At 41.9% G+C, this 12,202-nt stretch overlaps 1 protein-coding gene across 1 annotated transcript in view; it reads right to left on the bottom strand.

The window, feature by feature from the left end:
• HSD17B4 (hydroxysteroid 17-beta dehydrogenase 4) overlaps window positions 1–12,202 on the bottom strand; it is a 974,808-nt gene that overhangs the window by 747,532 nt on the left and 215,074 nt on the right. Inside the window, exon 4 of the mRNA XM_085632660.1 lies at window positions 4,224–4,283. Within this exon, the coding sequence (XP_085488786.1) occupies window positions 4,224–4,283 (60 nt within the window). The remainder of the gene's footprint in view (window positions 1–4,223; window positions 4,284–12,202) is intronic.

Genomic DNA, 12,202 nt, shown 5'->3' with positions numbered 1-12,202 from the left:
ACGATAAAAAAAGCAAGACTCAATTAACCAACAGAGAAAAAAAACATTTACAACCATGTGACGTGAGTGAATATAAACAAATAAAAGGAAAGAAAATAAAGAGAATAAAACGAAACCAGAAAATATTAAACATGAGCACATCAAGAGTCTACATTGAAGTACCAACAAATACAAGCAAAACATGCCAGTCACAGTAATCATATCGGAATTATAAATAACATGAATAATAAATTCTGTCGTTAATTCCCTTATCTATCAAAGTATCAAGACGTCTGATCCAAAATATTTCTCTTTGAAGAAGAGCTCTGGTTAGATCCATATCGGACTGAAATACCAGCAAATACAAGCAAAACATGGCAGTCACAGTAATCGTATCGGAATTATAAATAACATGAATAATCAATTCTGTCGTTAATTCCCTTATCTATCAAAGTATCAAGACGTCTGATCCAAAATGTTTCTCTTTGAAGAAGAGCTCTGGTTAGATCCATATCGGACTGATGTGTTACTCTTTCTAACACTGAAAATTGGAGTTGGGCTATGCTATGTCTCTCCTCCAGCCAATGGGTGGCTAGGCTGCTATTTTTGTTTTGTGTCCTTCCAGTACTCTTGTGTTCTGATATTCAAACTTTTATCTTGCGTTCAGTCTTGCCCACATAAAGCTTTCCACATGGGCATGGGTTTTATTTCACGAGTACATTCATTATTTATAATGCTTCATTGCATTGAATTGTGATTACATGTCGCTGTTTTGACCTTGAAGATGCCTGTGTCATACCTGTTGTGCATTATTTTTCTGTTTATTTTTTTAGAATTCAAGCCCCTGAAGAAGAGCCAGTATTGGCTCGAAATGCATTGGGCAATAAGAAAATTCATGAACAAATGAGAGTTTATTTCTTCGCAAAGATATTTGTCATGTTATGACAGATTTATGGACATTTTTTGAATTCATGTTTGAATACATCAGTGTAAATACATTTGATCAACCTCCGAGTCTGCTGTGGATTTGATGTTTTTGATAGAATTCATCAACAGCCTAATATTGTGATGTTAATAATGTTGAAATGTTTAGGTATGTTTTACCTGTAGCTACAGTGCGCAGAGGATGGGTCCCATTGACCCTAAATATCGTCGAGTCATTCATTACTATCCAATAATGTCCAACTACACGGCGCTTCTAAGCTTACACCCACCAATCTTTAGTCCTTTCTTAAAAGGACGCCAACTCCCACAATCACACCAACATTCACACAGCTTTCTAACAACACTTATCTGCTTCTCAATAACATACACTCCTACGGAATATGCGCTGGTATACCGCATGTCCTTACTGTTTCAAACACAGTAACTTCCTATGGCAATATCTATTCCCACCCACACAAACTAACTCCCAAACTTCAACTTGGCCTTCAATTCCTAGTTTGAAAACACATTTCAAAAAACAAACCAAACTAAAAGCACCTTTGTTCAGAACAGAAGTCTCCCGCACTTCTGCAAAATAAATTTATCGACTGCAGATACCACAAACTTCAAATAAAATACACTCCCTTTTAAATACGAACCGTTAATTACACTTTGTGAATTGTTACACAATTTTCAACACATGTCACACTCGAGGTCTGGCACACTTTAACACTGTCTCCTACAGCCTTCTAACACGCTTTCAAACTGTTCTTCTTTTAATACCAGACTACATTCAGACATTCTTTAGATCATCTCTGAAATAACAGGAACAGTGCCCATAATTCTCACCCTCTTTGCGGCCATCCTACTACTAATTCTACTTCTAGAAATGGCTATGCTCTCTATGGTAACAACTATGTCCAACAGAATACGGCTCTACGCCAAGCTACATCAATACTGTAAAAAAACGGATAAACTTTTCGGCTGCCAGCCTCTATCTATTATTGGAGCTAGCTACAACATAACATTTATCTACACTTATGCAATATGCGTACAACCATCGTTTGATTGCAAAACATGCCCATTCGACTGGCGAATGAGTGTATGCCTTGCCAACATCTCAACAATCGCTCCAGATATCCAGCAGGTAATGGAGTATCTTGAAAACCATGAACGTGGTTGTTCTGGCAGCGGAGCAATGGCGAATGCAATGCAAAAAGGAATTGCAGCGCAATGGGATTTCTGCGCAGCCGCGAAAGATCTCTTGCAACATGCGACCTTTCACAACATCGCAGATTGCCTGCCCATTCAAATTACCGCTCCAACATTCGAGGAACATTACTGTCCCTTCGAGGATATGAATTGGATCGCTTCGCTTTTCTCACACAATGGCAATAATAGCCTCTTGGAACATTACGCATCTCAAGCAGCTGAAGAACTTCTGGACTGGAATCTCCAAGACTTGTAAGAAACTCACATTATTCTTGAATGGATTTTTTTCCATCTTTTTTGTCTTTTTCCTTTACATTTTTTATAATACACTTCAATCCTACTACTTTGATATAATAACTTTATACGTATACTCAGACATTTGAACTCTATCCTCATTATTCCCCCTTACGTCTCCAGACTAACCAGAAATCAGTGATGTATGGCCTATGCAAATACGCTATTTACTTCCAAAATTAACCTAAACCCGACACCCATTTAGAAACTACGTCTATTCTTTGTGCACACACCTCTCTGCCTGCCTGTTATTCACAAAGCCCTTTCACACAATTTTACTCAAAGTCAGCCTCTACTCAGAACCTCATGATACAACTGTAAAAAGACAACTTTATTTAGGAACTGGTTGGCACAGTGTGGTAATCGTAAACTACCTTGATTTTCATTATACAATATATTTATTCATGTCTAATAGCTATTCTGTAGGTCACATAGAACTGTAACATATAATGTGCAATTCACTGATGCAAGAGCTTCGATTTGACTACAGCAGAAGCAACTGGAGTTGGTCTAAGCTCGATGCGCCTTAGCTCTCTACACAAGCTCTCAGCTGAAGACAATAATGTACGGTTTGACTACAAAGGTACCGAATGTGCTTCTCAGAAGCGAAATGTTTGTATTCATCCTCAAAGTTCCAACGTGGGTAGAACTAGTACCAACTCTGACACGCACCACATTGAATCTACTGTACAACAGATTGCTAACTATTCTACTGTTGTTATTTTTCTGTTACTGATGACATATGTGTCTTTCTGAAAAGAAAAAAAAAATGTAATATATGTATAGCTAAAGATGAATGGAAGAAGACATGGGTAAATAAGTGTCTAAATACAGTGATGTAATATCTGACGTCATCAGCAGAGGATTGCGGTCGCGTGAGTTATAGTTGCCTGCACTAACTATAACGGGGGAATTTCATTGGTTTTTTACGAGGGAAATGCCCAGCCAACTATAACATGTGTGAAACCTATGGTTTTTTAAGTGAATTTGCAAGGTTTTTTAAATGCTAATTCCTAACTATAACGTGTGTGAAACCTATGGTTTTTTTCAGTGAATATATATATATATATATATATAATGGCTTTTGACTTGCATACAAAATACATTTTGCGTGGTAAAGGCACATGAGAGGTAAAGACGTGCATGGTAATGCTTTCGTTGTAAATGCGATTTCCCGAAATTACCTGCACCTCCTCTTCACTTTTTGAATTCCGCAAGAAGCAGAAGACCTGGCATTTCGAGTACTCCCTTTATGCTGCTAGTATATTAAAAGCTATACGATGTATATTGGCCAGGCGGTATCATGAGAGAAATGCAAAATCTTCTGAAAGTGAACATAAGAATTATCAGGACCTTACGGGAGAGGAAATCAACCAAAACCAGGCGAAACTCCAAAGCTTTACAGTGTCTCTTTCTGGTCATCGGATGTCCCAGAACAATAAATAGAGTGTACGGGCAAAGTCAATATACCCATTAAGTGAAATGGCTGGCCATCCAAAGCCTTAGTTGAAAGACAACCACAAGTGTGCCACCCCGAGACGGGATAAATGCTCATTAGAAATGCTGACCACGACTACTGCAAAACAATAGTGAACAACTCAACACTGCTCACTTACTTATCAGTCTTTCCAGTGAGCTCTAGTGACCACCACTGGAATATGGGCTCGAACCACAATAGGAAAATTAGATTATATTGCATTGTTGTATTTAGAGCTGTGTTAGATTTAATAGTGATCAGCATGGACAGCATCATATAAAATGTAACAGTTTGAATGTAACCTGTGAACAGAATTAAAATTAATTTAAAACTTTACCTATTCTTCCAAAGGCATCAAGAGCAGTCTGGACGACCTTCTCGCCATCTTCCACCGAATCTAAAACCAGAAACCAAAAAAACGCATCAAAAGCCGATACTCAAGATAAAAGAAATGTTGCTTGACTTTAGAAAACACCAGTACTTTTATAGCATGGGTCATCCGGATTATCAACTCTGAATAATGTGGCATAATTTAGTGGGTGGAGTGGAAACTGGGATGTAGAAGGGCACACAGCAGGGACTGGGAAGCTCCTGCAAGGCGTGGAGAAGCGGAGGGAAAGGAGGAAGGCCCATTGAGCTTAGTGCCCAATTGCCTACTCAAAAGAGGGGAAAATAAGAAGTCATGAATACTTTTTCTAGTGAAAGAGCAGAGAACGAAAGGGTATGTAGGGCAGGGCTGGACTTGCCCTATCGGGCACAGGGTGTTTTCCCGGTGGGCCAGAAGGGTGGAAGACGTTTTTTTTACTGGGAGTCGGTTTTGCACCAGAACGGCAATATGGGCCCCCTGTAACAAATGCGGCAGCGATGCTTCACACTAGCCCCCCCCCCCCGCCTCTACCCACCTGGCTGGCACTTCTCAGTAGCATTCCCCACCCACCCACCCCTGGGGTGCCAGTCGAGCGCCATTGCCAGGCCTGGATTATTTTTCCAGTCCAGCCGGGATGTAGGATGCCCTCTGGACTCCCTACAACTCCATGGTAGCTCAAGTTGCCAGTTCAGGCTGCAAGCAGATGCTGTTCCTGCTCAGTGGGAGAATGGCCATAAGGAAAACGTGAGATGTTCACACTCTTATACAGGGACACATGAGGCATTCTAGGGTGACAAATGTTCAGCAGTTGGATCGTTATGGCATGACAAATGCTGTTTTTTGCTGAACTCCAGGCAAGTGCTCACACTAAGCCGCATCACATAATTCCCATGTTATTCAAGTTAGTATAGGTATGTGCCTTTTCATACAGACCGATGGACATGCTCAAAAGTAATACAATACAACTGGGGGGGTGCAAGATTATAAGTGAGGGAATTTGTGACAAGTTGTGACATTTGTTTGTGGTCTATTACAAATGTGAGATTCTTCTGAAACTGCTCATCCCTCAAACTAGACAGCAAGTACAACTGCACTGAATAGCGAGCTAGCAACAGAGTTTGTCCAAAAGAATGCTGCATGTGTAGCGTAAGCAAAGATACATGTGATGTGGTATATTAAGAATGCTCTTTATTAACTGGTCCAAATCCCAGATGTATATGCTGTGGGGCACTCCCCCAGCCAGTCCAAGGGGCTACGAAATACCAGTGGCTCCACGTGGCTTCCGCTATTTGGGCATCTTTGTCATCCCGGGGCGGACCTCTTCTTTGAACGTAACCTCCTCGGGCCCCTCCACCGCTTCAAATCAGATGTCTCGCATTGGCGATCTCTCCCTCTCACTCTCCAGGGGCGAGCACCCAGTTTAAAATGCTTGCTCTTCCACGTTTTCTGTATGTATTACAGAATACCTCCAACCCTGTCCCTGAGTCATATTTCTCTCAGATCGATGGAGCGCTTTTGGGATTGCTATGGGAGGACAGCACGCCGCGGATAGCCATGAACAAACTCACCATGGGCTGGTATGATGGGGGTATAGGGCTTCCAGACCTGCGTCTCTATTATCAAGCATCCCAACTGATTGGTATTCGACCTCCATGATGACCCAAACTTCAGAACGGATCATTGGCTCATGGAGAGGGGCGGCTACAACAGAGCGCTGTACTCCAACCCTCGCAGACTTCACCTAACCAGCCCCACTGCTCGCACGGTCGAAACTTGGCATGCAGTCACCAAACGACTGGGCTGGAATAAGCGCTTAACAAAAGGCAACACCGTTATGGGAACCCGACATATTGGGACAACTCTGTAGATGTCCGGGGTTCGACAAATGGGACACCATTGGGATATCGACGGTGGGGGACATTTAGGGGAAGGGGAAACTGGCTACTTTTACGGAGCTACATGCAAAGTACCAACTGGTCCAAACTGAGACCTTCTGATACCTACAGATCAGCCATGCCGTATCGGCGGCTTTACCGAGAGACACCCCCCTTCAGGACTTCTCCCCTTTAGTGGATCGGTTATTATTGGATCCCATGGATCATAAAGCCATTTCACTCACATACAAGAAATTGGTTAACAATCGTGCAGATCCAATGCAAAAGTTGTGGGTTAGCTGGGAGAAAGACTTTGGTGATATAGAGGATGAGGACTGGCGGGATGCTCTGGCCTTCCCTCGTGAAGTGGCCATCCCAATGCGTATGTGACTCCTGCAGCTTAAGATTCTTCATAGGGTCTACTTCGACGCCAAACTCCTGTTTAGGATAGGTAGACGTCCCGATCCGCTCTGTCTCCGACATTGTAATCAAGTGGGCACCTTCTTCCACATAGTATGGGACTGTCCACGCATCCAGGACTTCTGGGTACGGATTGCCTGACAACTGGCGAGAGTCTGCGGCAAATCCCTGCTGCCATCTCCTCACCTATGCCTGCTTAATATTTGGGGGGCGACTGATCTTCCTCAGGCTGAGCAGACTTGGGCCTCGATGGGATTCGTCATAGCGAAACCAAATATTGCACAAAAATGGGGGGTGGAGGCGGTCCCACTCCAGGGTGCTTGGGCACGAGACATGGATACCACAATGATTGCAGAAAAATCGGTCTTTAAGGGCCACGGATGCCCCAAGAATTGAGACCATAAATGGGGAAAATTGAATAAATACAGGGGGGACATCTGTATCTCCCCTATGGTGGAGCTGTGGAAGGAACGGACCGAACAGATGACCCGACTGCTGACGGAGGTGGAGGCTTCCCCTCCACATAATTAGTATTGAAGTGGCCCTCCGGCCTCAGTGCTCTTCTGTATCATGTTTTATATCTCGCTGTACTGTGCCATGTTTCAAGCTTATTAGTGTTTGACATTTCCCATGTGATGCGTAAGAGCTCCTGGTGTATTTTCAGAGTGGATTTCAGTTGGAACTGTTGGATGGGGTGGGGAACTATTCAATGCTATTTCTATATGTCATGTGCTGATACCAAACTGTTTGTTGGAAGACAATAAAAAGTTTTAAAAAAAGAAAAAAAAAGAATGCTCTTTACAACAAGGTATCCTACCACCCTTCGTTTAGTGCTTTAATATAGCTTCATCATCCTGCCCCAAAGATAAGTTTCAATATTAATATTATAGACCCTCACACCGTTTTGGTGTCATGCTTCATCATCGGGTCGCACCATATCCCTAAAAAAAACCAGGGTGGGCTCAACCATATCCTAGGGAGTACTTAAGATATTTTTCTTAGTTCTAACGGGGATTTCAACATATTAAGAATACCTCATGGAAACCCCAGTTTCCCTCTATTTTGGGTATCACTGGCATGGTGAAAAACTATTAGTCGGGTGTACTGGAGGGGAGGGTTACTATCCCAATAGCCTAAAACTGCAGCAACATGCTTCAGCCCTTCTAAATGGCCACAAAATGGTACCCGGCTTTCACTAGGACTAGTCCTATTTTATGTCGCATGTATTTGAAGCGGAATTACTGCTATCCAGTCTGTGCTGCAAGTTCCGTCACCAGCCCGTCCTAAAATAAACACACATAAAACATACATTGATATTTGAGGCCGGCCTACTTGCATGTGCCCCGGATGGAGAGGCATATATTGAGTGAAAAACAAACAAAAGAACAAATAGAGAAAAATCATTAGTCTTGGCTGTTCTCGATCTTAGAGGCAGAATACAGATTTAATACTGACAGCACCAAACTGAACATGCAAACGCTCACTCTTCCCTGCATATCAGTGCAAAGGGAACTATGTTGTAACATAAGTGACATCGCTTTACAGTCATAGCCTGCAGCTTTGGATAAGAGCTCATATCAAAAACTATAGATTATGAATGTAGAGCGATGTCACTTATATCACGTTTGAATTCGACGCCTCGTTCACCTTACGCATGTCTACTTGTTTTTTGTGTGTACATGGAAATGCAAAGTGACGTAGACACAGTTCTGTGTCAGGCCCAATGTATGCAGGTAACACACTGAATACATATATGTAAAACCCTACAAGCTTTATGGTAGATCAAATGACATGAACAAATCTGAAACTGGGCTGTTAAATATGAATCTACACATGTGGTGTTCATTGTGACATTGTCAGTTTGATACTTATTATAGGAGACTAAGGTCTAAAAACATATTTCTGGGATTTGGTGCTAAAGAGAGCTTTGTCGAAGCTCAGGAACTCCTCTACTCTTCATCTTCAGTATTGTAGTGGCTTTATGATGAATAAAAATGAATACTGATGAATTATTACTGCTGCACTTGAAACAATTTTATTAGGTGTTATTAGGTGTTAAGAAGGGTATTTATTATTGTAGTTTAGTTGTGCCGCATTTTTGTAGATTACACCCATTTATTAATATGGGTGCTGTGTTGGAGTTCTGTTTATCTTGCTCCTATTCATCAGCCCTCCCAATCAATGTCCCCATGCATGTTTTCCCCGCGCAGTTTAAAACTTAACTTCCTGCTGTGCAGGTCAGTTAAATACTAAAACAATTTTCATTTTGTCACCTGTAGATGTGAGCACTTTAGGAGCTGCTATAAATTTAAACTACATGAGTGCGCTATTACCCTAGCCAGCAGATCAATCCATAGCACACAAGATAACTCTGTGATAAAGACAAACTGAACTATTGTTGGTTGCATGCCTTCATGCAGAGTAGATAATTATCTGTTATTTCTACCTAATTCTCTGTAAAATAATCTACTCCCAATGTACCATGGTGTCCAAATTTTACTTCGGAAGAAATTATCAATCTAATTTAAAAAAAGAACACTTTGTTCTTTCAGCACAAATGTTCATCAATCTCCACCTTAGTGGTGGTCATCACGTGGGTCATGTGGACTTTATGTTAGTGAGTGAGAGAGGCCCAGCACGCCAAGATATTTGACATTGCACTGAAGACAGTACACACTAGACATATGTTAAAACAGTGGTTCTTAACCTTTTGACTTCTGTGGACCCACAATTATTCCTAGAATCCTGGGACCCACACTGAATTATTAATGGAACCCGGGGACCACCACTGAGTCATTACCAGAGGCAGGGACACCAGCCTAAGCATTTTCGATTATTTGAACCGCAAAACAATACATACAAAATATAGAAACAAGCATTCATCACAGAAATTAAAAAAAAAAACTAAATATTTTAATTAACTGACAAACAAAAAAACCACAAAATATATATATATATATATATATATATATATATATATATATATATATATATATTAAATGTTAACAATTTTAATTGGAAGAATTGGGCTTTTGCAAATTCAGTTGAGGCCCCTCATTACTCATACTATATTCTTTTTGATGCGTATTGTTAATATGTAAAGTATTGATGCGGATTTGAAAAATGATACATTCATTTATGCGTCTTTATTAACAAATTAACCCGTTGTGAACGCCACATGAACCATGACTCACAACTACATAGTCAGGTAAGCACTGGGACCTAGGCCCGATGTTACTGATCGAAAGGTCACAGGTGGGGTGGCACATAGCTGGTAAAAAAAAGCACGGACAGAAAACCTTTGATCGATCCTACAGCTAGCTGCTGCAACACTTCAGTGGTCAAGGGAGATTGACTCCAATAAAGCACACATGGCCGGGGGATACGTGTGCTCCTAAAACACCATGGAGTTAGAGGTCACATGACATTAATAAACCCAGAGCTCTACAAAAGTCTTTTGTTGTTCTGATGATGAAGCCGGTCCAATTTTATTGCTGAAGGATTCAAAGGTATAGTAATGGTTGCATTGTTTGTACATAAGAAGACAGATGAAGTGTTTTGTCTTAGGGAAAACCTGAACCCGGATGCCAAATGAATTAATGAACGTAGTATAATTTAGAGCCGCTGAAGTCACACTACAGTATGGGGACAGTTATATTAGGGCTGTGATAAGCCTATGATTCAGAGAATCACAGGCTTATCACGGCCCTAATATAACTTGTCTGCATACCATATTGTGACTTCAGTGGCTCTAAATTTTCCAGTACGTGGTCAAGATTCATGGGCAAACTTTAACCCAGGATGCAGTGATACTATCATTAACTCATTCGGCATCAGAGTTCAGGTTTTCCCCTTGGGCCCTCATGGTTCACTGGACCGTTCCAGCTAGCTTGCTTAACCAGCCCTGAAAAAGTCATGTACGATGAAACACGTGTCGGCTGTCTTTTGTACACACAATGCAACCACTGCTGGACCTATGAGTCCTTCAGCAATATTGGACCTGCTTCATCAGCAGACCAACATATGACTTTTGTAGTGCTCTGGGTTTACTAATGTATTTGGGCTATATGAAAAAGTTTTCTTTTTCCATGTACGTTTTACACTAGTTTGGTAGCATAGTGTCAGCGGCCCATTGAGCACACGGTACTTTGCATGTTGTTTATATACCCAGTATCTTTGGATGTGCAGACCCTCTCTATACCACTGTCACCATATTTGTCTGTCTGGATGCCACTTGAGTTAGGAACATATAGTCAATCATGACACAGCACACGCAGTGATTACGTGCTCCCCATGCCCGACATCTGGACATGTTCCACTGGCCACATTGTGTTCACGTGAGGTTGAGGCTCACCTGTATTATCCATTAGACAGACAATTCATTTATGACTCCAAAGGTAACAACGAGCAATCTTCACAATACAAGCATCGCTGCAAATGTTTATTACCTACGATGAACTGTATATAAAAAGGCAGCAGATCGATTGTAAATTGAGACACCCTACGCCTGTAACTGTTCTCCTAGCCATCACGTTTAACTAAACAAACTGTTCCTGTTTTACCAAACGCCTCTTGTCTTTTGCTTTTCCAAGTTACTTCTTGTTCAAGCAACATTTTGGCGAGCCACCATCAGTGCCGATAGGTACCTTGAACCCGACTCCAGCGAAAGGAAGGAGACCCCACCTAGACGGATTCTCATTTGCGCAGAAAGGAAGATAAGCAGACACCGCAATTGATTGGAAGTTCTGCTGAATCCGCGGGGCGGAGGTCCATCCTGAAGCAGCAGTAACAGAGGGTAGGAGACTATGCCAGAATCTAATTTAATGCATTTGGCGTATCGTAAACTATGGAGAAGTGTAAAAAGATAGCCAGAGCGCCCTGCCACGACAGTATCTGGCACAATAACTATTTTTTAGGTCCTGGCTGAGTAGTAATAAGGCAGCCTTGGAGGCGATCCTGCAGGTCACCTTTTTTCGATAGTCAGCATGTAGGAAAGGTGAATATTTATTTTTGATAGACCTTTACCTCTCTCGGGATGCTATTTTTGTAATACAGCGATCCTGTATGGGCGGAGTAGACACCTCGATATCATATCAGTTAAAAAGGTTTTTTCAGTGCTATTAGTTTTTTATCACCGTTAGTATCTTGAAGGGGTAAGAGATGTTGATGCTCAGACCGCTGGGAGTGACACATATAGTACGCTTGGCCCCAGAGTGTGACATAGGGAGTAATTCGGACTTAAGTGAACCTTGATCCAAGGAAAATAGGCGCAAGTTGTGTAAATTGTGTAAATTGTGGCCAAGAGGGGCCGGTGATTACCAGGTTACTTTTTTTTGTACCTGTGACTGATACCCTTGTCTAAGAGCAGATAGTGGCATACTATCCAGATCACTTAGGAACGTGTTCCATGCTAGTCCTCTTACTAGATTAACATGTTGTAACGAGGCCAGTCCGACTGGGGTTGATAGCGAACAGGTGCTTGACTGGTGGAAGGTGACTCCGTTCAATGCTCCCCTTAACTCTTTTCAGCATGATGACTGGAGTGACCCCACACATCCCACGCATGAGGCGGCAGCTGGTTTTCGACAGGGCTCCTTTAACTGGGAGAGTGGTTTGGAGGAGACCCACCCTGCTGCTGACGTCACTGTGCTTCGC

Source organism: Triturus cristatus, chromosome 2_1 (assembly GCF_964204655.1).
Source record: "Triturus cristatus chromosome 2_1, aTriCri1.1, whole genome shotgun sequence".
Taxonomy (NCBI): Eukaryota; Metazoa; Chordata; class Amphibia; order Caudata; family Salamandridae; genus Triturus; species Triturus cristatus.
The sequence above is the reverse complement of the archived record's forward strand: the minus strand, read 5'-3'. Positions and strand labels throughout refer to the sequence as shown.